The 21024-nt window shown below is 46.9% G+C and overlaps 1 protein-coding gene and 1 long non-coding RNA gene across 15 annotated transcripts; both read right to left on the bottom strand.

The window, feature by feature from the left end:
* Positions 1 to 483: 483 nt before the first annotated feature.
* LOC119030109 lies at positions 484 to 3478 on the bottom strand. Of its 3 annotated transcripts, none has more exons than XR_005078166.1 (4): positions 3264 to 3478; positions 2218 to 3139; positions 1576 to 2083; positions 484 to 726 (listed from the first exon to the last, which is right to left on the bottom strand). It is a non-coding gene; the product is annotated as an uncharacterized LOC119030109 (long non-coding RNA). The 3 variants fall into 3 exon arrangements; XR_005078165.1 differs by having other exon boundaries at positions 484 to 1922; positions 2011 to 2083; XR_005078164.1 differs by having other exon boundaries at positions 484 to 2083.
* A 2757-nt stretch (positions 3479 to 6235) lies between these two features.
* Positions 6236 to 12110, bottom strand: LOC119029972. Of its 12 annotated transcripts, none has more exons than XM_037117241.1 (3): positions 10390 to 12110; positions 7720 to 9759; positions 6236 to 7641 (listed from the first exon to the last, which is right to left on the bottom strand). In XM_037117241.1, the coding sequence occupies exons 1-3, from the start codon at positions 11935 to 11937 to the stop codon at positions 7435 to 7437; spliced, it is 3795 nt and encodes a 1264-aa protein (XP_036973136.1). In that variant the 5' UTR covers positions 11938 to 12110; the 3' UTR covers positions 6236 to 7434. The 12 variants fall into 12 exon arrangements, with proteins under 12 accessions (XP_036973136.1, XP_036973137.1, XP_036973139.1 ...); XM_037117242.1 differs by having other exon boundaries at positions 6236 to 8343; positions 8422 to 9759; XM_037117244.1 differs by having other exon boundaries at positions 6236 to 9759; positions 10390 to 11019; positions 11254 to 12110.
* Positions 12111 to 21024: the final 8914 nt, after the last annotated feature.

The following is a 21024-nucleotide window of genomic DNA, read 5'->3' as shown; positions in this document are numbered from 1 at the left end:
AATTTAAATATTCATCGCTGGACGTCGACAGGCATCACATTCATAACACAAACCAAGAATCTTTCATTTTCACCTTCATTAACGAATGACCTCAGTATTAATTGTTTGATGTTATTGTGCACACTGCTGGTAAAAACAGGCATGTTGGTGCAGGATCAGGGTCTCTGCAGGATTTGAAGTCAAATTTAAGACTTTTTAAGACCTTTTTGAACTGAATTTAAGATTCTACAAGAAGGAAAAATAAAGTCCCAGAATTAATTTCAAAAATAACTAAATGTATTTCCATTCACAGAGCAACAACAGTGAAGAATAGTGTGTGTGTGTGTGTGTGTGTGTGTGTGTGTGTGTGTCAGGGTTATTGTAGTTTTTAAATTTTCATAAGTTTTTATTTGAATTGAGTTTTTCAGTTTGTTTTTCATTTCACTTGAGTTTTAACGAGTTTAACAACAACATTAAGAGTTTCAGTTTAGTTTTTATCTGGGAATTTAATTTAATTTAGTGAACTATATTACATATTTCAGTGTGGGAGTCGGGCCGAGGATGGTTTGAGCGTCTCTTGGGTGTGAGGCGGCAGAGACGGTGCAGAGTTTCGGGTCGAGCAGAACCAGATGAACTTGGACCGGGTACTGGTGAGGCGTGCAGACGTGTGTGATAGCGTGACGTCACCTCGGTGCTGAAACTGTCCTCGTCTGCAGCGTCCGCTCCAGTCTGAAGCCTCAGCTGGACCTGAATAAAGTACAAAGTTGTGTTTTTGTGCATTAATCTGTGCATTCATCTCACACAAGCAACACACAAACACATGCAGTGTTTTTTAATAAGTAAGGAAAGTGTTTACACCCTCCCCCGAGTGCAGGATGAGTCATCAGCATTTTCAATGATTGTCCAGGAAATTAAATACCTCAATATCTCTAGAATACCTACAGAACAGCATGTTTTTTGCACGTATTGGGCAGAAATATGTTATAAAACACTGAAACAGTGATTCTGACAGGCTGTTGCAGGGATCAGACAGTTTGTGACCATGACGAGCCGTTTCACGCTGTCAGCCAATCAAAATACAGAGCAGTGATGCTGTCTGGAGGCAGAAACAGACAAAGACTACAACAAGAATATTTTCGAGATTGAACTTCTGTCTCTCATCACGGTAAATTAAAATCCCAGCACACACTCGTAACCTTTAGATGATCGCGGTGGGAGAGCCGCCGTCTTCCCGCTCTTAAACATCCACAGAGTTGCTCTTTCACGCCGCCTGATCAAAACACCCTGACATTACTCGCTCTCACTGACACTTCTTTATTTTCCACCGCACGATGCAAATGACTCGGGGATTGTTCGAGTGGGAGAGAAATAAATGCAGTTCCTTTTGTCTGATGTTTCTTATTCAGCGGAGAAAGCAGCCGGGAACAGGAGATGACTGTTATCAGGAGCAGCACTCCATCTCCTGCTGGTTTGTTTCCCCGACTTTATCACCTCCCGAATGAAAGGAAACAGTGATTCTGTGTTTCTGACAGCTGACATTTCATGTACTCCTAACTGATACTGGTTCTGATTAACACTTGTGGTCACATCACTCACCACTCTGTACTTTACTGTCTCGTCGAGCTGCGTCCCTCCTCACTTATCAGTCCTTTTGTGCCTTTCACGCTCTGCCTTTCTGTTTTCCTGACTTTAACTTCCTGCCAACCTGTAATCATCACTGTCAGGTACAGACTGTCATTCTCCCCCTCGCCGCCAACATCACACATGCATCCACACACAGCACACAGTGTGAGATGGAGATGAGACACAGGTGTCAGCTGGAAGAAATGGCAGCCATCACTTTGATAAGACGGCTCAGCGAGACACAATCCCGTCGACTCGGCAGGTCTCTCTCTCTCTCGCTCTCTGGAAACTTATTTGTTGTGTTTCAGTTTCTTTCACTTCTATTTTTGAGAGAGAAGAGGAGTGACGCGTGGAGGCAGGAGTGCTTTGTCACTTCTGGGAGAGACAACTGACTGATAACCGGCTCACCTCGAACTCCAGTCAGCAGAGGGAATATTACTGCCGTGTGTACAGTCGTCTGTGCATCAGACTGTATTCACATCTGTGGACACACACAGTAAAACCAAAGGAGTCCAGTCAGTTATATCATGAAAGAAGTTTTTACAAGTGCGCTTCATCCACACACACACACACACACACACACACACGGCACTGAAGCCACAGTGAACACTGAACCTTTCTTCATGTGTGTTGTGGTTGGATCTTCAGTTTCTTGTCACAGTCCTGTGATGGTGCTCTGGTTACGTTTAGCTGCAGGAACCACGAGGTCACAGTCGAGGGTGAGAAGCATCGCTGAAAATGTCCCCACGTCTAAGAGAAAATACTATATTTTCACGCCATACAACACGGATGGAAATGTCTCCAAGTGCCTTTAGAAATATGTAGTGGTGCGACTCGACCCGCTGACAGCAGCACCACCTTCTGCTTCTGCTTCTGTGGCCCAATGGACCACGTACGTCTGACAACAGCGTCTTCCCAATTAGCAAACCTTCCCCAGACGACGTCTTCCTAACGTAACTCCTGTCGGTCGGGCCTGAGAGACCCGTGTGCTATCTGAGCGGCTGCTGAACAGATAATGCTGACGTGACATCACAGGTTTGGTACAGATGTCCACCTCTGAAGTTTCTGTGGTTGTCAGACATGTTAACTGAGAACATTACACCCTGCAGCTGCTCCGTGTTTCAGAACTGGTTGTTCAGCAAACTCAGCGCTCCAACAGAACAGAAAGATCCTTCAGCCACACCGAACACCGTCGCTGAGTATTAGACTGCAGCTCTCAGTGCCGCCGTGCCGGACTGTTTCACTGAACCTTGATAAGTCCACAGACCTGAACACCGACAGGATTCTTGATGCTTTACTCGCCTCTGTAAAGATAATCTGGGGAAAAATGCAACCCAGCGTCTTGCCAGCAGAAAAGTTAATATTGCTGATGCATCAAGCTTTGTGCCGGAGCTGAGAGATCCTCATCAACACACCTCTGCTGGAAACAAGTCATCAGTATTCAGGTGGACGCCTGGAGTCACACACAGCCAGCATCACAGTTCAGGTGTTGTTTTACCTGTTCTGTCTTCCCTTAATTCACGCTTTTATATAATCTCTGTTAGATGAGTGAGAAGCCAAAGAAAAACACCGACCAAACATGATCAACACCATCCAGGACTTCATTACAGTTGCAGCAGAATTTGTGAAATGGTACGTGGAATATTAAAACAGTTTCTGACCTCTTGACCTCAGTGTGCTGCAGGACAGGTGTGTGACAGGTGAATAAACCTTCCATCAGCTGCCCTGTCAGAGAGCTGAAGGTCTGTTGTGTTCTGGATTATTACAGAAAATAACAACTTTCTGATCCGTCCAGGTTCTGTTGATCCAGATAATCTCCACAGATGAACTCCACTCTGTGATGTGTGAAGCTACATTAACTGTGTAGCAGTAAGAAGCTAATGCTAGGCTACAAACAGATGACATCACGGTCACATGACTGAAACGTCTCCACCACTAAGAGTCTTACTGCACAATTACTATCCAGGTTTTCTATAAACTGATCAGTGTACAAGTTGTAAAGTCAGAGTTAGAACAGTGTGGAACTAAAGTCTGTTATACCATCATATAAACACAGTGGATTATATATATGTTTCTATCAGCTGGTCATCTGTTCTGTGTGTAAAATGATTATTTGTAAAGAAACAAAAGCTTTCAGATAACTGTAAGAATTACGTTTCCCTGTGAAATGTAATAAAGTAGAAGTATAAAGTTCCTCAAATGTGAACTTGAGTAAATGTACGTAGTTACATTTCAGGACTATGTAAACAGAGCTGAGATAAGTGAGACGAGCTGAGCAGCTCTGATCCTGTCCGGTGCAGCACAGATGGGTGTGTTTATTGGTATTTCCACTCACCTTTTTATTTCAATCCATCTCTATCTTCAATGAAACTTCATTTAAATCATCATTAATCACAGCGTGTTGGTGTGACTCTGACAGCAGCTTCGCTGGGCGGCTGCCTGTAATCTGGTTTTCATTAGCTGCCGATCGATCGCTCGTTCTCTCGCCCTCACTGTGTTTTAACAGTTTGCTGTCGGCTGTGTCTTCACCTGAGAGCCGCTTTAAAGTGAAACTCTCACCAAAATGCAACCGAGGGTCTTTTTGTGAACGCACCCGAGTTAAACGTTCATTTTTAAGCATAATTACGACAAAAGCGCCACTTTTAAGATTTACTTTCTTCGGGTCAAGCTCATTTTTAATGGGAGTGTTACAGTTGTGTTTTCCAACAAGTGTCGATCTCCGAATGAGACGTAACATGGAAGTCATTAAAGATCCGATATCATAAAAAATGTTCTCTCTGGTCTCTGCATATATAAGCTGGTACTGGTAACACGGAGCTCCTACAGGCTGTTCAGATTCTGCTCCTGTTGTCATCTAACTAAAGGAGTCATTATCATAGTCCCGCCTCCTCTGAGCGGTGACAGGAGATACCTGAGAGGAGGCGTTCATCACCGAGGTGAAGTTCAGTGTGTCCAGCAGTGAGACAGCAGAGTTTCACTCAGAGCTGGACATGCTAACAGCTCTGTTGTTGGTTCTATAATTCAACATCAGCATCTATATTCTGTCCCAGCTACAGAACAACAGAAGAGACAGTGGTTGTGTTTCATATCTTAATGACAACATGCTGGCTGCTCTTCCTGTTAGCTTGTGTGTGTGCTAACCACTTCACATCTGACTGCTTCAGTATCGAGGGTCAGTACAAAGCTGGCTTTGCCTCGACACTGACCCGGATCAGTACCAACCGTACCGGACCCAGCAGCTGCACCCGAGCCACAGGTAAGTGTCGCCACGGTTTGATAGTAGATGCCAAAGAGCTACAAGTTACCTTTACCGTTAGCATGAGCTAGCATTAGCTAAATGGTAGTAACAAGTAGATTGACAGACGGAGCTCATTAGCATTTAAAGGTGCAGGCACAGAAACGGCTGCTCTCAGCAGAACTCACTGGAGCGACTTTTAAAAAGCTTTAATTCAGGACCACAGATGGGTTTGAGGCAATGCATCTCAAATATAGAGTAGTCAGGCCTCTGACAGCTGTGAAGTTGATGAAAAACAGCATAATATGGGACATTTAAGGTGGAATACTACTTTCCTCCAGCAACAACTATCCACGCCAGATCTCACGTGACTTTTCCGGCTTTTGATTTTAGTATTTTTCTTATATGAGGCTCCTTCTTCAACTTTAAGGTCAATATTGTTTTTCACCAACGACAAAACAACAAATTATATGTGCATTTATATGGAACTAAGCTTTAGCAGTGTTCCACCTGAGCTGTCTGCAGTGTTATGTTGCATTCGGAGATCGATACTTGTCAAAAAACACTACTGCTAACATGAGTTGTTCAGAAACTTTCTTTTTAGTAACTCTGTGTACACAAACAATGTTGTCAGTGCTGGTGTTCATGTGTAGAGACCCTGGTGATGCTACCAGCAAAGTTTCATGTTGTGTCCAGACTTCTTACTGTTTTAAAAATACAGATTTTGATGCTAACATAGTATTTGCACCGAGCACTCTATTGAAACTGAGTTTGATCCGAAAATGAAAATACGGTCAATCTTAAAAGTTGCGCTTACGTCGTAATTATGCTTTGCTTTGTGTTTCTGTGTTTTTATGTTCTCTGTTCTGCCTTCTTGTTTTAACACACTTTCAAATCGGCTTCTTTGTGTTTGGCTCGACTTTATTCTGTAATATTGTCTCACTGAGTTTCAAAGCACTTTGAAAACTCTCTTTTTAAAGGTGTTATGTAAATAAAGTTTATTAATAATATTATTAAAGTAATTTTGAACATAATAAACTTAACTTTGCTTAACTTTGTTTCACTCAGCTGGTTTTCATCACTGAATGAATGTTATGTCCCTCTTGATCAGGGTGTCAGACAGACCATGTTGACAGTGTGCAAAAACTTTAATACCTCTTGAGGGGTAAAATGTGTTCTCACCTCAAGAAAGACTGTCTGACATTTTCCATACATTACTTTACACCTACTACACACTACAAAATAAAGCTATTTGCACAAGAATTTTATTTTTTCTTATTTCTTTATTTTTTTTAAATTCAAATCCAAATTTCCAAATGATTAATTTAAAAATTGTGGGGGAACCGGAGCACCCGGAGGAAACCCACAGAGGCCTGGGGAGGACATGTTGACTCCACACAGACGGCACACATACAGCTCAGAGCTACTGACACAGTGTGGGGAACATTTCTGACTGGAGAGATGTCGGCACTTTGGCTGACAGCTCGTCTTCCAGATTAGCTCCCCGTACAATGTCTGCAAGATATATGTGTGCTGCTGTGGGAGGTAACGGTGATGTACTGCCCCCCTCATGCCCCTTTTTTTTTTCTAAAAATCAAATCCAAATGTAAACAAATGTTTTGAAAATTGTGGGGGAACCGGAGCACCCGGAGGAAACCCACAGAGGCCTGGGGAGGACATGTTGACTCCACACAGACGGCACACATACAGCTCAGAGCTACTGACACAGTGTGGGGAACATTTCTGATTAGCTCCCCCTACAATGTCTGCAAGTTATATGTGTGCTGCTGTTGGAGGTAATGGTGATGTACTGCCCCCCTCATGCCCGACCACAGGTGACATGTGGTATCTACTGGCTGTCCACAGAAGAGAAGTCTGCAGTTTGATGGTTGATGACAAATTTTACAGCTTGAGTTGTTGAAGCCATCACATTCCAATTGTCTCTCTCTGTTTTGTTTTTTTTTAATTCAAATCCAAATGTAAACAAATGTTTTGAAAATTGTGGGGGAACCGGAGCACCCGGAGGAAACCCACAGAGGCCTGGGGAGGACATGTTGACCCCACACAGACGGCACACATACAGCTCAGAGCTACTGACACAGTGTGGGGAACATTTCTGACTGGAGAGATGTCGGCACTTTGGCTGACAGCTCGTCTTCCAGATTAGCTCCCCGTACAATGTCTGCAAGATATATGTGTGCTGCTGTGGGAGGTAACGGTGATGTACTGCCCCCCTCATGCCCCTTTTTTTTCTAAAAATCAAATCCAAATGTAAACAAATGTTTTGAAAATTGTGGGGGAACCGGAGCACCCGGAGGAAACCCACAGAGGCCTGGGGAGGACATGTTGACCCCACACAGACGGCACACATACAGCTCAGAGCTACTGACACAGTGTGGGGAACATTTCTGATTAGCTCCCCCTACAATGTCTGCAAGTTATATGTGTGCTGCTGTGGGAGGTAACGGTGATGTACTGCCCCCCTCATGCCCGACCACAGGTGACATGTGGTATCTACTGGCTGTCCACAGTAGAGAAGTCTGCAGTTTGATCAACTCAAGCTCATGTTTCGATGAGCAAAGGTGACAGCTTGCATCTTATTTCTTAGACATCAACCGTTGGAAAAAGTCAGATATTCTCTTCCAGAAAGATTTTTTTGTTGTGACTGGGAGATTCTTCCAAGAGTCAAGCTGTTGAAGATCCGGTGGTATTAAGGGGAGCGCCCAGTCATCACACAGGTCGTCATCCTCAAAGTCTAGTGACAAGTCAAAATCTTCAATGGCCGGTGCAGTGGAGGTGGACGCCTGCTGGTCCCACAGCTTCGCCTCGGAGTCTGGAGTCACTTTAAACTTTCTAAGGGCCCGTGCAGTGGATGTGGACGCCTGCTGGTCCCACAGCTTCGCCTCGGAGTCTGGAGTCACTTTAAACTTTCTAAGGGCCGGCGCAGTGGATGTGGACGCCTGCTGGTCCCACAGCTTCGCCTCGGAGTCTGGAGTCACTTTAAACTTTCTAAGGGCCCGTGCAGTGGATGTGGACGCCTGCTGGTCCCACAGCTTCGCCTCGGAGTCTGGAGTCACTTTAAACTTTCTAAGGGCCGGCGCAGTGGATGTGGATGCCTGCTGGTCCCACAGCTTCGCCTCGGAGTCTGGAGTCACATTAAACTTTCTAAGGGCCGGCGCAGTGGATGTGGACGCCTGCTGGTCCCACAGCTTCGCCTCGGAGTCTGGAGTCACTTTAAACTTTCTAAGGGCCGGCGCAGTGGATGTGGATGCCTGCTGGTCCCACAGCTTCGCCTCGGAGTCTGGAGTCACATTAAACTTTCTAAGGGCCGGCGCAGTGGATGTGGACGCCTGCTGGTCCCACAGCTTCGCCTCGGAGTCTGGAGTCACATTAAACTTTCTAAGGGCCGGCGCAGTGGATGTGGACGCCTGCTGGTCCCACAGCTTCGCCTCGGAGTCTGGAGTCACTTTAAACTTTCTAAGGGCCGGCGCAGTGGATGTGGACGCCTGCTGGTCCCACAGCTTCGCCTCGGAGTCTGGAGTCACTTTAAACTTTCTAAGGGCCGGCGCAGTGGATGTGGACGCCTCTTGGTCCCACAGCTCAAAGTCTGGAGACCAGTCAGTCAGTTTATAGTATGCTGCAGTAAGCTTGTACAGCCGCTGGTCACACCGCTCCTCCTCATCAAAGTCTAGAGGCGCGTCAAGCTGTTGAAGAGCCGGTGATATTATGGGGAGCTCATCATACTGGTCACACAGCTTCACCTCAGAGACTTGAGTCTCGTCCGAGAGCTCAGGGCACGGTGCAGTGGCGACGGACTCCTGATGGTCACACAGCTTCACCTCAGAGACTTGAGTCTCGTCCGAGAGTTCAGGGTACGGTGCAGTGGCGACGGACTCCTCCTGGTCAAACCGCTTCACCTCAGAGACTTGAGTCTCGTCTGAGAGTTCAGGGTACGGTGCAGTGGCGACGGACTCCTGCTGGTCACACAGCTTCACCTCAGAGACTTGAGTCTCGTCCGAGAGTTCAGGGTACGGTGCAGTGGCGACGGACTCCTCCTGGTCAAACCGCTTCACCTCAGAGACTTGAGTCTCGTCTGAGAGTTCAGGGTACGGTGCAGTGGCGACGGACTCCTGCTGGTCACACAGCTTCACCTCAGAGACTTGAGTCTCGTCCGAGAGTTCAGGGTATGGTGCAGTGGCGACGGACTCCTGCTGGTCACACAGCTTCACCTCAGAGACTTGAGTCTCGTCCGAGAGTTCAGGGTACGGTGCAGTGGCGACGGACTCCTGCTGGTCACACCGCTTCCCCTCATCAAAGTCTAGAGGCGCGTCAAGCTGTTGAAGAGCCAGTGATATTAAGGGGAACCCCCACTCATCACACAGGTCGTCATCCTCAAAGTCCAGAGACAAATCAAAATCGTCAAGTGCCGGTGCAGTGGAGGTGGACGCCTGTTGGTCCCACAGCTTCGCCTCAGAGTCTGGAGACCAGTAAGTCAGTTTATGGAATGCTGCAGTAAAATTGTACAGCCACTGGTCACACTGCTCCTCCTCATCAAAGTCTAGAGGCGCGTCAAGCTGTTGAAGAGCTGGTGATATTAAGGGGAGCCCCCACTCATCACACAGGTCGTCGTCCTCAAAGTCCAGAGACAAATCAAAATCTTCAAGGGCCCGTGCAATGGATGTGGACGCCTCTTGGTCCCACAGCTCCTCCTCAGAGACTTGAGTCTCGTCTGAGAGTTCAGGGTACGGTGCAGTGGCGACGGACTCCTCCTGGTCACACCGCTTCACCTCAGAGACTTGAGTCTCGTCCGAGAGTTCAGGGTACGGTGCAGTGGCGACGGACTCCTTCTGGTCACACAGCTTCACCTCAGAGACTTGAGTCTCGTCCGAGAGTTCAGGGTACGGTGCGGTGGCAACGGACTCCTGCTGGTCACACCGCTTCCCCTCATCAAAGTCTAGAGGCGCGTCAAGCTGTTGAAGAGCCAGTGATATTAAGGGGAACCCCCACTCATCACACATGTCGTCGTCCTCAAAGTCCAGAGACAAATCAAAATCTTCAAGTGCCGGTGCAGTGGAGGTGGACGCCTGTTGGTCACACAGCTTCACCTCAAGGACTTGAATCTCATCTGAGAGTTCAGGGTACGGTGCAGTGGCGACGGACTCCTGCTGGTCACACAGCTTCACCTCAGAGACTTGAGTCTCGTCCGAGAGTTCAGGGTACAGTGCAGTGGCGACGGACTCCTCCTGGTCACACCGCTTCACCTCAGAGACTTGAGTCTCGTCCGAGAGTTCAGGGTACGGTGCAGTGGCGACGGACTCCTGATGGTCACACAGCTTCACCTCAAGGACTTGAGTCTCGTCCGAGAGTTCAGGGCACGGTGCAGTGGCGACGGACTCCTGATGGTCACACAGCTTCACCTCAGAGACTTGAGTCTCGTCCGAGAGTTCAGGGTGCGGTGCAGTGGCGACGGACTCCTCCTGGTCAAACCGCTTCACCTCAGAGACTTGAGTCTCGTCTGAGAGTTCAGGGTACGGTGCAGTGGCGACGGACTCCTGCTGGTCACACAGCTTCACCTCAGAGACTTGAGTCTCGTCCGAGAGTTCAGGGTATGGTGCAGTGGCGACGGACTCCTGCTGGTCACACAGCTTCACCTCAGAGACTTGAGTCTCGTCCGAGAGTTCAGGGTACGGTGCAGTGGCGACGGACTCCTGCTGGTCACACCGCTTCCCCTCATCAAAGTCTAGAGGCGCGTCAAGCTGTTGAAGAGCCGGTGATATTAAGGGGAGCCCCCACTCATCACACAGGTCGTCGTCCTCAAAGTCCAGAGACAAATCAAAATCTTCAAGGGCCCGTGCAATGGATGTGGACGCCTCTTGGTCCCACAGCTCCTCCTCAGAGACTTGAGTCTCGTCCGAGAGTTCAGGGTGCGGTGCAGTGGTGACGGACTCCTCCTGGTCACACCGCTTCACCTCAGAGACTTGAGTCTCGTCCGAGAGTTCAGGGTGCGGTGCAGTGGTGACGGACTCCTGCTGGTCACACAGCTTCACCTCAGAGACTTGAGTCTCGTCCGAGAGTTCAGGGTGCGGTGCGGTGGCGACGGACTCCTGCTGGTCACACAGCTTCACCTCAGAGACTTGAGTCTCGTCCGAGAGTTCAGGGTGCGGTGCAGTGGCGACGGACTCCTGCTGGTCACACAGCTTCACCTCAGAGACTTGAGTCTCGTCCGAGAGTTCAGGGTATGGTGCGGTGGTGACGGACTCCTGTTGGTCACACAGCTTCACCTCAAGGACTTGAGTCTCGTCCGAGAGTTCAGGGTACGGTGCGGTGGCGACGGACTCCTGCTGGTCACACAGCTTCACCTCAGAGACTTGAGTCTCGTCCGAGAGTTCAGGGTGCGGTGCAGTGGTGACGGACTCCTGCTCACATGGCTTCTGCTTCGGGACTTTAGATTCTCTCAAGACCTCGAGCTCTGCGGAGAGCTCAACGTTGAGAGAGATCTGAATATTAAGCTGTTTTTCAAGCTCCTCCAGCTGTCTCTTATAATATTCTTCCTTTTCGGTCATCTTGTGACGGAGGCAAGTCCACTCAGCATTAACGCTGTCAAGCAGCCCCACGCATTTCAGCAATGAGTTTTTGTGAGCCTTGGCTTCCTCGTCGAGCTCCTGCTTGAGAGTTTCAGCGTGTTGTTTCACCGTCATGATTTCAGTTTCATACCATACGCTGATATCATGGTGTGGCACATGGATTGTGTCCAGTTTTTCTTGGAGAAGTTTGTTCTTCAGCTTCGCCACCTGGAGCTCAGCTCTAAGAAGCTCATTCTCCACCTGGAGCTCAGCTCTAAGAAGCTCGTTCTCGATCTCGGCGTCAGTTTGAGACATCTGCCTGGTGTTAGCTCTCAACTGAGTGGCTGTCTTTGGATCGCTAACAGTTTCGTCACCGCTGCTTTTTAACCGCTTCTCTATCTCTGAGGTAATTTCTTTTACCCTGTTGGGAGGGATTTCAGGCACATGTATCGGCCTTTTCTGGCTCGACTCTGTGTCTTCGACCTCTTGATGAAGACCTTGCCAAGATGTTTCTCTGTGGTCCTCCTTAGAGTCCATTTTATATATAAAATGGATAATCTATATAATCTGACTCTGAAAAATGCTGTTGTCAAAGAATTGTCTGTATCAGACGTCTTTCTCTTAACACTTCTCGATGTGTTCGTGCTCTCACGTTTCGCAGCTGTGTCAGTGGTAGACTAAGAGCTGGACTGAAGAGATTTTGTCCTGTTGACCTGCTGTTAAATCAGACTCACCAGAATGTTGCTTTGATGGAATGGAGGTTCTGTTAGGCTTTGATTCTGTTGCTTCAATTCTATTGGCTGGATGCTATTGGTTTGATTCTATTGGTTTGATTCTGTTGCTTTGATCTCAAACACACACACACACACGTACGCACGCACACAGACACACACACACATCTATTTCCTTGTCTAACAGCACACAGTGGAGAACCAACAAATCTCTTACAGATGTTTCAGTAACCAAATAAAAAATAGCTGGGCAAAGAATTGTTCGGTCTTAAATCCACGTCATTAGTGGGCTTTGCGACGTAAGTCGCGAAAAACTGCGAAAAATTTCCCATAAGGAATGAATGAGACGAGGTCAAAAATGTTGCAAATCTGCAACGTTTTTCAAACATCTCCTGCTCTGGCATACATTCGCCTAGAAACACCATTCAAACTTTAAAACGTAGGCACAGGTCTCATCTATTTAAGTTGTATTTGAACTTTTTTCCTACGATGTATAGTTTTTGAACTCTGACCCCTTAACGATGATGAGTGATTTCGGAAAAATTCAGGGTTTTCAATGAGTGTGTATGGCGGAATGTTCGCGAAGCAGAGTGCAGGAGACCAACTGACAGAGTGAGAGAGGCTAAAAAATTAGCTCAGAAATTTTCTCTTTCCGTGACGATCCAGGCCACAAATTAAGCTCAATAACAGTGATATTTTCCAGAGTTGTAGCCACACTTGTCTTCTCTCTCACAATGTGTCCGCTTTTTCGGTCGGATTTACGGTTTTTGAATTATCTGCCTTTGACCGACCAGAGTAGCTCTCACTTGCTCCATTCACTCCAATGTTAATCGGGAAGAGGATTTTCGAAACTGCTCCCTTTTTCAACTCGCTCATGTTACCACATTTCTGACACGATCACCATGGCAACCGGGATCAGCTGGGCCAACACAGAGTCTGTCTCTCTCTCTCTGTTTATTTTACAACCCACTGTACATTGAGAGCCATTTTTTCTGTCGCTAACTCGTCCCACAGCGCACACAAACAAAACGTGCAGCTCGATCTGACTCGGTATGCTATCGTTCAGTTTTTCAGAATATCAATTTTTCGCGTCGTAAGACGGGAAAAACTGCCAAACATTTCCCATAAGGAATGAATGGGACGAGGTCAAAAAAGTCGCAAATCTTCAACATTTTTCAAACATCTCCTGCTCTGGCATATGTTGACCTAGACACACCATTTGAACTTTAAAATGTAGATACAAGTCCAAATTATCAACGTGGGAGTCAACTTTTTCTTTAGCTTTCATAGTTTTTTCGTCATGGGGCAAAGCGCACAGCCCACTCGCGATTTCCCGGCGGGAAATTGTCTAGTTTTTATATGGAGGCGATAATGTGGAGTGAACTTGGCTCTGACCCGTCGGGTCATGGACACGGAACCTCTGAGGGTATCCAGAGGTGTCTGGGTCCTTTGAGTCCTCTGGGACGCGAGGTGGGACCCCCATGGACCAGACTTGTTCCAGCACGTTCGATGGATGCTCAGTGGAATTGGGTGCACGACAGTTTGGAGGCCAGGTCGACACCCTAAACTCTCTGTCACATTCTGATGGTTGAGCAGCGTTTGGATCAGATATCCAAGTCAAGTTGCATCCACATAAATGCCAGGACAGCAGTGCAGTTTGAGAGGAACGACCGCAGCAGAAACCAAACCGCTCTGAATGGATTGATGGATTATTTTGAAAGCGGAAGTCTGAGACTGAGATGAATCTAATCCGGTGGATATGAAGTGCAGTTGTGTGACTGTCCAGCAGTTTTCAACCTCAGATCAACTTTGGGATTTTTCACAGGCAGGGTCTATAAAATTTGCTGAAACGTTGTCGAAATGAGCGTACACTCGTATGATAAGCGAGGCAGCTGGTCTCTGCTGTTATCAGTTGTTGTGTTTGTCGCGTACACGTGCTAACAGGTTTACACAGGTGACATCACGCAGGAGAGCACACAGACAAGGAGAGAGAGGAAGATTGAGGAGGTGTGATGAGCTACTGTCAGCAGGAGATTGTGTTTGGCTTAGATCACCGTGGTGTGTGTGTGTGCACGCGTGTGTGTGTGTGTGTTTGTGCACGTATGATTTGTTCATTTCCTACCTCCTCTATGAGCTCGTGCCAAAATAAGCTCATTACCATCACAGGAGCCAAGGCTGGAATTCAGAAATTCATTAGCTCAACGATTTGCATAGTCTCGCTTTCCTCTGCAACTGTGTGTGTGTGTGTGTGTGTGTGTGTGTGTGTGTGTGTGTGTGTGTGTGTTCCTCTGTGATGTGTGTGTTTGGCACCACTTGCTGCAGGCACTCAAACCCACTCCTACCTGCTCCTCTGTCATGGTTTCTCTTCCCCTTGTGTGGCTGAATTAAAATGTTCCCCCTCGCTCTGCTGAAGGTTTGAGCTCCAGCGCAATTCATGTTCAAAGAACTCGGGTCTGAGAAGCAGAGACTGACAATTACTGCAACAAAGGCATGACCGACAGGGAGAGAGGCTTTAATTGAGTTAAAATTGAGTTTCTGAATAGATCATTGTGTTAATTTTAGAATAAATATAGTTCTTTCCTTGCAGGGTGCACTCCAGCTCAGGAGAGGAACGATAGGAAATCTTTCTCATGGCCCTTTTTTCTGCTCTTTCATTTCTCATCTGGCAGCGTATTCATTTTCTTTCCCGTGCTTATCTGTGATAATGCCATGATCTGTGCTTCGCCTGAGGTACAGTATCAAAGATTTAGCTGAGAGAAGTCTGCAGTGTGATACGTCCTGTGTTGCACGGAGCAGCAGTTTGTTTCTCAACCCAATCAGTGAACGGTTGAGTTTGAAAAGTGTTTCCAGAGATGACGAGCGAGTCGGTGTCGGCGTCTGTGGACTCAAAGTTGTCTACGTGACTTGGTAGATTTCATGTTGGAGCCTCATTAATGAAGTGGACTGATCTCAAGTATGAGTTGAAGAAACAGTTCAGCTGACAGTGAAAAGATAAAGAAACATCAGATGACTTCATACAGCTCGTCTGCTGCGATCACAGTCTGCAGGAGAGAACACATCACAACCTTCACTGTAGCTGCTCTACGGTGGCCCAGAAGGTCAAAACACAACAGTACAAAAAAATGTGGTATTTGTGTTTGCAGAACAAGTAGAACGTGTCGGTTCAGTTCCCTCTGTGGTTCTGTGCAGGTGGAGAAACCGAGCAGCTCAACATGCAGCTGATGACATTCACAGACCGTCTTCGCCCACCACTGCTATGTTTGGATGTTTGTTGTCATGGAGATTAAATCCAGAGCTGCCACGTCAACGATCAATAAACACTGAGATATCATGTTTAAATAAGAAGACAAATATTACTAGAATAGTTCTTACAGCATCTGGTATTAAATAAACTGAAGTATCAAAAAGTAAAAGTGAATTATTCATATATTCACATGTGTGTAAATGTCCAGGGTCAAAATATTATCAGCCTGGAATCAATTTTATTTATTTTTATTTTCATCTGATTGCTGATAAAAGTAAAATGATCTTCTAAATGATGACGACACACACACACACACACACACACACACACACACAGCAGCTGTGCTCCCATCATGCTCTCTGACGCGATTGTTCTTGGCTGAGGATGAAACAGGCACGCGGGTCGTGTCTGAGAGTCACTGTGTCCTCTGGATGTCCCTGAACGTCTCAGGTGGAGTCCAGCCGTCTGCTTCAGGTGGTTCAGGTGAGACACGGTTCTGTGTGAGTCCTTCAGGTGATGGCAGCGGGTCAGAGCTACAAATGTTAAACTACAGAAACCATTCAACTATTTAAATGTCCAGCTTTTTCTGAAAAAATCTTTCCCAATTATTTTTATGGGGAATTTTTCAAATTTCGTTCTGCTACTAATTCAGCATACATTCAGCGTTTTAAGCTCTTTCAGCCTTGTACTTTTCAAGCTTTTTCAAATATTCAGCTTTTTCAAAAAAATTAAATTACAATGTAAGTAAATGGGAAAATGAATATTGTATATATTCAATATTTGCTAATTATATATATTATTACACCTAAAAACTGCAGATCTGTATCTGGATCATTTTCAGATATTGTGAGAAATTAGAAAAACATATTGTATATTTTCAGTTTTCTTGTCCACTTAAACTAGTTTGTTCTTATTTCAGTGTTAAGTAATGTGCTGACAGCTGATGTGTTAAATGTCTCAGATCAGCAGATATTGTTAGAAGTTAATGTGTCTGCAATCCGGATACATCGACATTCAACAGCCACAACATGGCGAACACAGTCTTAACACAGTTACCTAAATGTTTGTGGGAGAACCAGGTGTTTCTGGAGGGACATCTGGGCACATCAGCTGTTTTATGATCGACTAAAACAGATATTTTAAACCGGACCAGGATGTTTTCTGAATCCTGACTGAGTTTGCGTTTGGCACCTGAACCTCACCGGAGCATCAGCACAGCGCTGTGACGAGAGAGAAATGTAAAGTTTAACCCAGACGAATGTAAAGCAGCAACACTAAGAATCATCTGGAGACTGTCTGCAGTCAACATGTTAATAACGTCTCACGTGACTTTACATCAGCTGCCTCACACGTCATCGTTGCATGTTTTGTCCTCGTCGGCCTGCCGTAGTTTGATTCATCACGTTGCTGCAGCCACATAGAGAAACACTCTGGAATCAGTGACTCATGACGAGCAGAGTTCTGTTCTTCTTGTTCTCCTCGTCACAGTCACAGAGCTGATGAGATGTTTAAATGTTGATGTCGGGTATCAGATCAATCTGAAAGCTGTTTGGCAGTTTAGTGTGACAGAAACTAGTTTTCAGATGTCCGTTGTGTCTCTCGCTGTGTTGTGTCCACTTCAGTGGAGGTTCGTCCTCAGCCGGCCCGACGCCCACATGTTCCTGCAGGAGCAGACGTATAATGGATCCGAGCCACGGCGCTGCCAGAGGCCACATTAACCTCAGAGCTTTCAAAAGATTAATATTATATTATCTCATTTTCCTCCACTTTGCCAAATAACTTTGCCCTCCATTTGTAACTTTCCTCCCGCTTCAGAACAGATTATGAGTTGTAGCTCGTAATGCTGAGCCGTGTGTGTTATTCACAACTCTCTCCGAAGAGGAATTTCACTTTTCTAAAACAGCTTAAGCGTAATTCTTCTTCTTCCTGGTGCGTCCTGATCCGTCCTCTGTTTCTCAGCGAGCTGTGACTCATCACTCACAGCTGAGCCACGTTCTTCATCAGTGGAGCTGCAGATCCACCGTGAGGTTTTCTCGGCCTCTGTGAGTCGGAGAGGTTCTGCAGGAGCCGGCTCTGATCCTGTGGTCGATGTGTTTCTCTTCTCTGCTTTTGTTCTCCTTCCTGTCTAACTGTGGTTCTCCTCGTCCTCTCCGGCGCCGGTACAACCTCCCAGCTCCAGCTCCTCCAACCACCGGGCCACCAGCCTCGACTGGACCCTGGACCCTGAGCGTCTCGCCCACCAGCACCTCCATCCAAGCTTCTGTGAGCCCGAGACCTGCCTCCGCCCTCTGCTGGAGCTGGTGAAATAAATTCCTTAGAACCTGTGTTGGTGTCGGCTCTCAGTCCAACTACAGTCACCTACAAATCATCACACTGGTACCAGGTCCAGGTCCAGAGAGTCAGGTGCTGGAATCTGATTAGAACCGGAAAGTGTACTGGTGCCGTGATGGGTCTGTGGAGGACTCTTATAAAAACGTGTTCTGCTTTGACTTGACTGTTATTTCTCTCTGCACCAGATCTGTAAACTTACTGATGAACAAAAACAAAAACCACCTGAAGGATCCGTTGTGTTCTCTGAAGGACGATCGCTCCCGTCTGTCAGCGAGAACATGAAGTCATCTCTTCGTTTAGTTTCAGAGCTGACAGTTTTCACATCGCTTTGTCTGAAAACCTTCACGAGATGTAAAGACGACGTCAAAGTTCCCAGTGACGAACACTGAACCCGAATTCAGAACCAGCCGATGAGGTCAGGCATCGATATCTGACATAAAGCTGCACCTTCGTCTCTCACACACACTCTGCACACACACTCTGCACACACACTCTGCTCACACACACACTCTGCTCACACACTCTGCTCACACACTCTGCTCACACACACACTCTGCTCACACACTCTGCACACACACTCTGCACACACACTCTGCTCACACACTCTGCTCTCACACACACTCTGCACACACACTCTGCTCACGCACACTGCTCACACACTCTGCTCACACACAAAGAGCCATCAAGGGCATCAAACACTTCAGCCGGGTTCATAAAGAACCGTCATTGAGAGTGAACAATGGGAAACCTCACCACGAGAACTTTGTGTGTGCGGCTGTGTGAGACAGGAGCTCATTCACTTTCTGTCGGCTCGTGTCGCCCACATCCTGCGGCGCTGCTTTACAGCAGAGAGCAGGGCCACCAGCAGCATGAGAGCACCACACCACCACGCTGTGTTCCTACAGCTTCATCAGTTACACAACCAACACTGAGCTGCTGCCGGTGTTCACGTGTCGGTGCAACTCAGTCTGATACCAGGAATTATCACTGAACTGAGCCCTATTCACACGGGACTAATGTTATCACATGACCTCCGTGTTTGGTGAAATATGGTTGGGAATTTGTGGTGGAATTTTTACTTTACAAATCACAGACATGGCAGATTCACAGACGACCTCCACAATCACTACAAATTACTAAAGGTCCCCAGGTGATACTAGTCCTGTGTGAATAGGTCTTAATGTGAAGACTCTGACACACACACATGCTTCGATACACACTTCGTTCAGCATCCGTCTGCAGATGATTCACATCACACACGTTGTTCTGAGGCGTCAGGCTGAACACCTGTCACAGGTGACACTCTGCTGTCATCGTCTGTCAGGTTCTCTGTTCGCCGACATCATCCAGGAATAAACTTTAACATTCACATTTTCAGCAGGATTTTAAACAATGCATCACTAATAAAAGACCAGCTGTCACTGTGGATATCAGGCCACTGAGATTTAGCCAGTTAGCTTTTAGCCTGAAGGTGTTTTTGATCGCAGTCAGTCTCTAAATGTTTCTCTGTCTGCTGCCTGTTCACAGTTTGTTCCACTAGCTAACAAATGCTAGCAAACACTGATGTTGCTAACGCTAGGTGGCTAACAGGGCAGAATCATGCTGGACGCAGACTGTAGAAGTCGGCCATCCCTCACTGTGAATAATTCAGTTTGCTGCCTTTAAAAAATGAGTCTTCTGAAAATACTATAGAGTAAAAACTATGAAATTCAAGTTGAATCGACTTGAAACAAATAAACCTGCATATTTACAGTCAGTTGATCAGAAAAGATGAGTTGATTCCACTTAATTCTGCAATGACATTTTACAGAGTTGCTGATGAAACCCAGACACCTCCTGATACCAGCGCTGTTGTTCTGTTGGCTCACAGACCCGTCAGAAGCCGGGCCCATCTGTCAGAACACAGACGCCACTGTTAAATCATCATAATCACAACAATGTTTTTGAGGATGCGAGACACTTTGATTCTGCACCTGTCCACAAGCTCAGACTGTTAAAAATGATTTGTTGACATAAACATTTACAAAATGATCAATGGAGGAAAATAATGTCACTTAATATTTATGAGCCACAGTTTTGATTCAGGGTTAGACACATTTACACATTCCAGCTGCAGCATTAAAAAGCTGCCAGACTGTGAAGACGCCTCACTGTTGGTTCTGTTTACAGCCCAAAGTGGAGACAGATGGATCACAAACTGTAACAACAGCCAGACTTTAAGACACGGCGGATTTCATGTGGGGAAGCGTTCAGCGGTGATTGACAGACGATGTTGTAGGTGAAGGACGACGTCTCAGGAAGAGAATGTGTCTGCTGGTTCGGCTGTGGAGACGTTGTTCTGGGACTCACAACCACCGAGACAAGACTCGCTGCCCCGTCAGAATCTGAACCATCAGGTTCCAGTTAGCCGGGTGCTGAACCAGAAGTAGAAATGAACAGGACTCCAGGACTCCATGGTGTCCAGGTACGACTACAGCGTCCTCGCACCACAAATACTAACCTGACTCCATGTTTGACTGCAGTTAAAGGGGAATTCTGGTGTTTTTAAAGCCGGGCTGTACGTCCAGTAGATCCACTCAGCTGCAGTTCAACCCTTCAGAGCAACTCGGACCGTCAGAGTCCAGCTGACGTCAGGACGACCTCAGTGTGTCTGAGAGCTAACGTGAAGTAAACAACACCTCTCTGGAGTGTGTGTGTGTGTGTGTGTGTGTGTGTGTGTGTGTGTGTGTGTGTGTTACACAGCATGAGGCAGCTTCTCAGTATCAGGGATCCTCCTCCCCCCCGGTCTGTCTCCTCTACACCTCCTCCCTCCTCGTCCCACCTGTGCTCGTCCTTATCAGCGGCTGAAAGCTGCCGTGGTATCGGCTCGCTCTGAGGCCCGTCTGTTTCCGCCTTTGTTCTCGGCTCCATCTCCGTCAAACAGGATTCTGCGTCTAATCACTTCACCCTCCCGACCCGTCTCTCCTTAATACTCCTCCTCCTCCTCCTCCTCCTCCTCTCTTTGCTTGTCTTAAACTCTTCCCTGCTTCCAGATTCACCTCCTCTCCTCCCTTCAAAGGCAGAGCAGAACATGTCTGCGTGCCTCCCGTGGCTCCGTGAGTCGCCGTGGTGAAGATAATTAAAGAGGAAGGGTGACGCGGCGCCGCTCCAGTGTCACGGCCTCCTGCGGTAACACGACTAACCAAGAGTTATTTAAAGGAAAGTGTCAGCTGTTCTCCAGAATCCAAAATACTCACAAACTTCTTCTGACGCTGTTATTTAGTTATTTTGAAGATTTGTTGACCGCTTCAGTCTCCAGCGCAGACTCCCATGAACACA

This window comes from Acanthopagrus latus, chromosome 12 (genome assembly GCF_904848185.1).
Source record: "Acanthopagrus latus isolate v.2019 chromosome 12, fAcaLat1.1, whole genome shotgun sequence".
Taxonomy (NCBI): domain Eukaryota; kingdom Metazoa; phylum Chordata; class Actinopteri; order Spariformes; family Sparidae; genus Acanthopagrus; species Acanthopagrus latus.
Note: the sequence above shows the minus strand (reverse complement) of the source record. Positions and strands in the feature narration are given on the sequence as shown.

Excerpts from the sequence above, each read along its gene's own strand:
- LOC119029972 (XM_037117239.1), bottom strand. The coding sequence starts at position 11,937 with ATGGACTCTAAGGAGGACCACAGAGAAACATCTTGGCAAGGTCTTCAT. Across the intron at positions 9,760-10,389 it reads TGAAGCTGTGTGACCAGCAG|GAGTCCGTTGCCACCGCACC; the intron begins GAGTCCGTCGCC and ends TGTGACCAGCAG.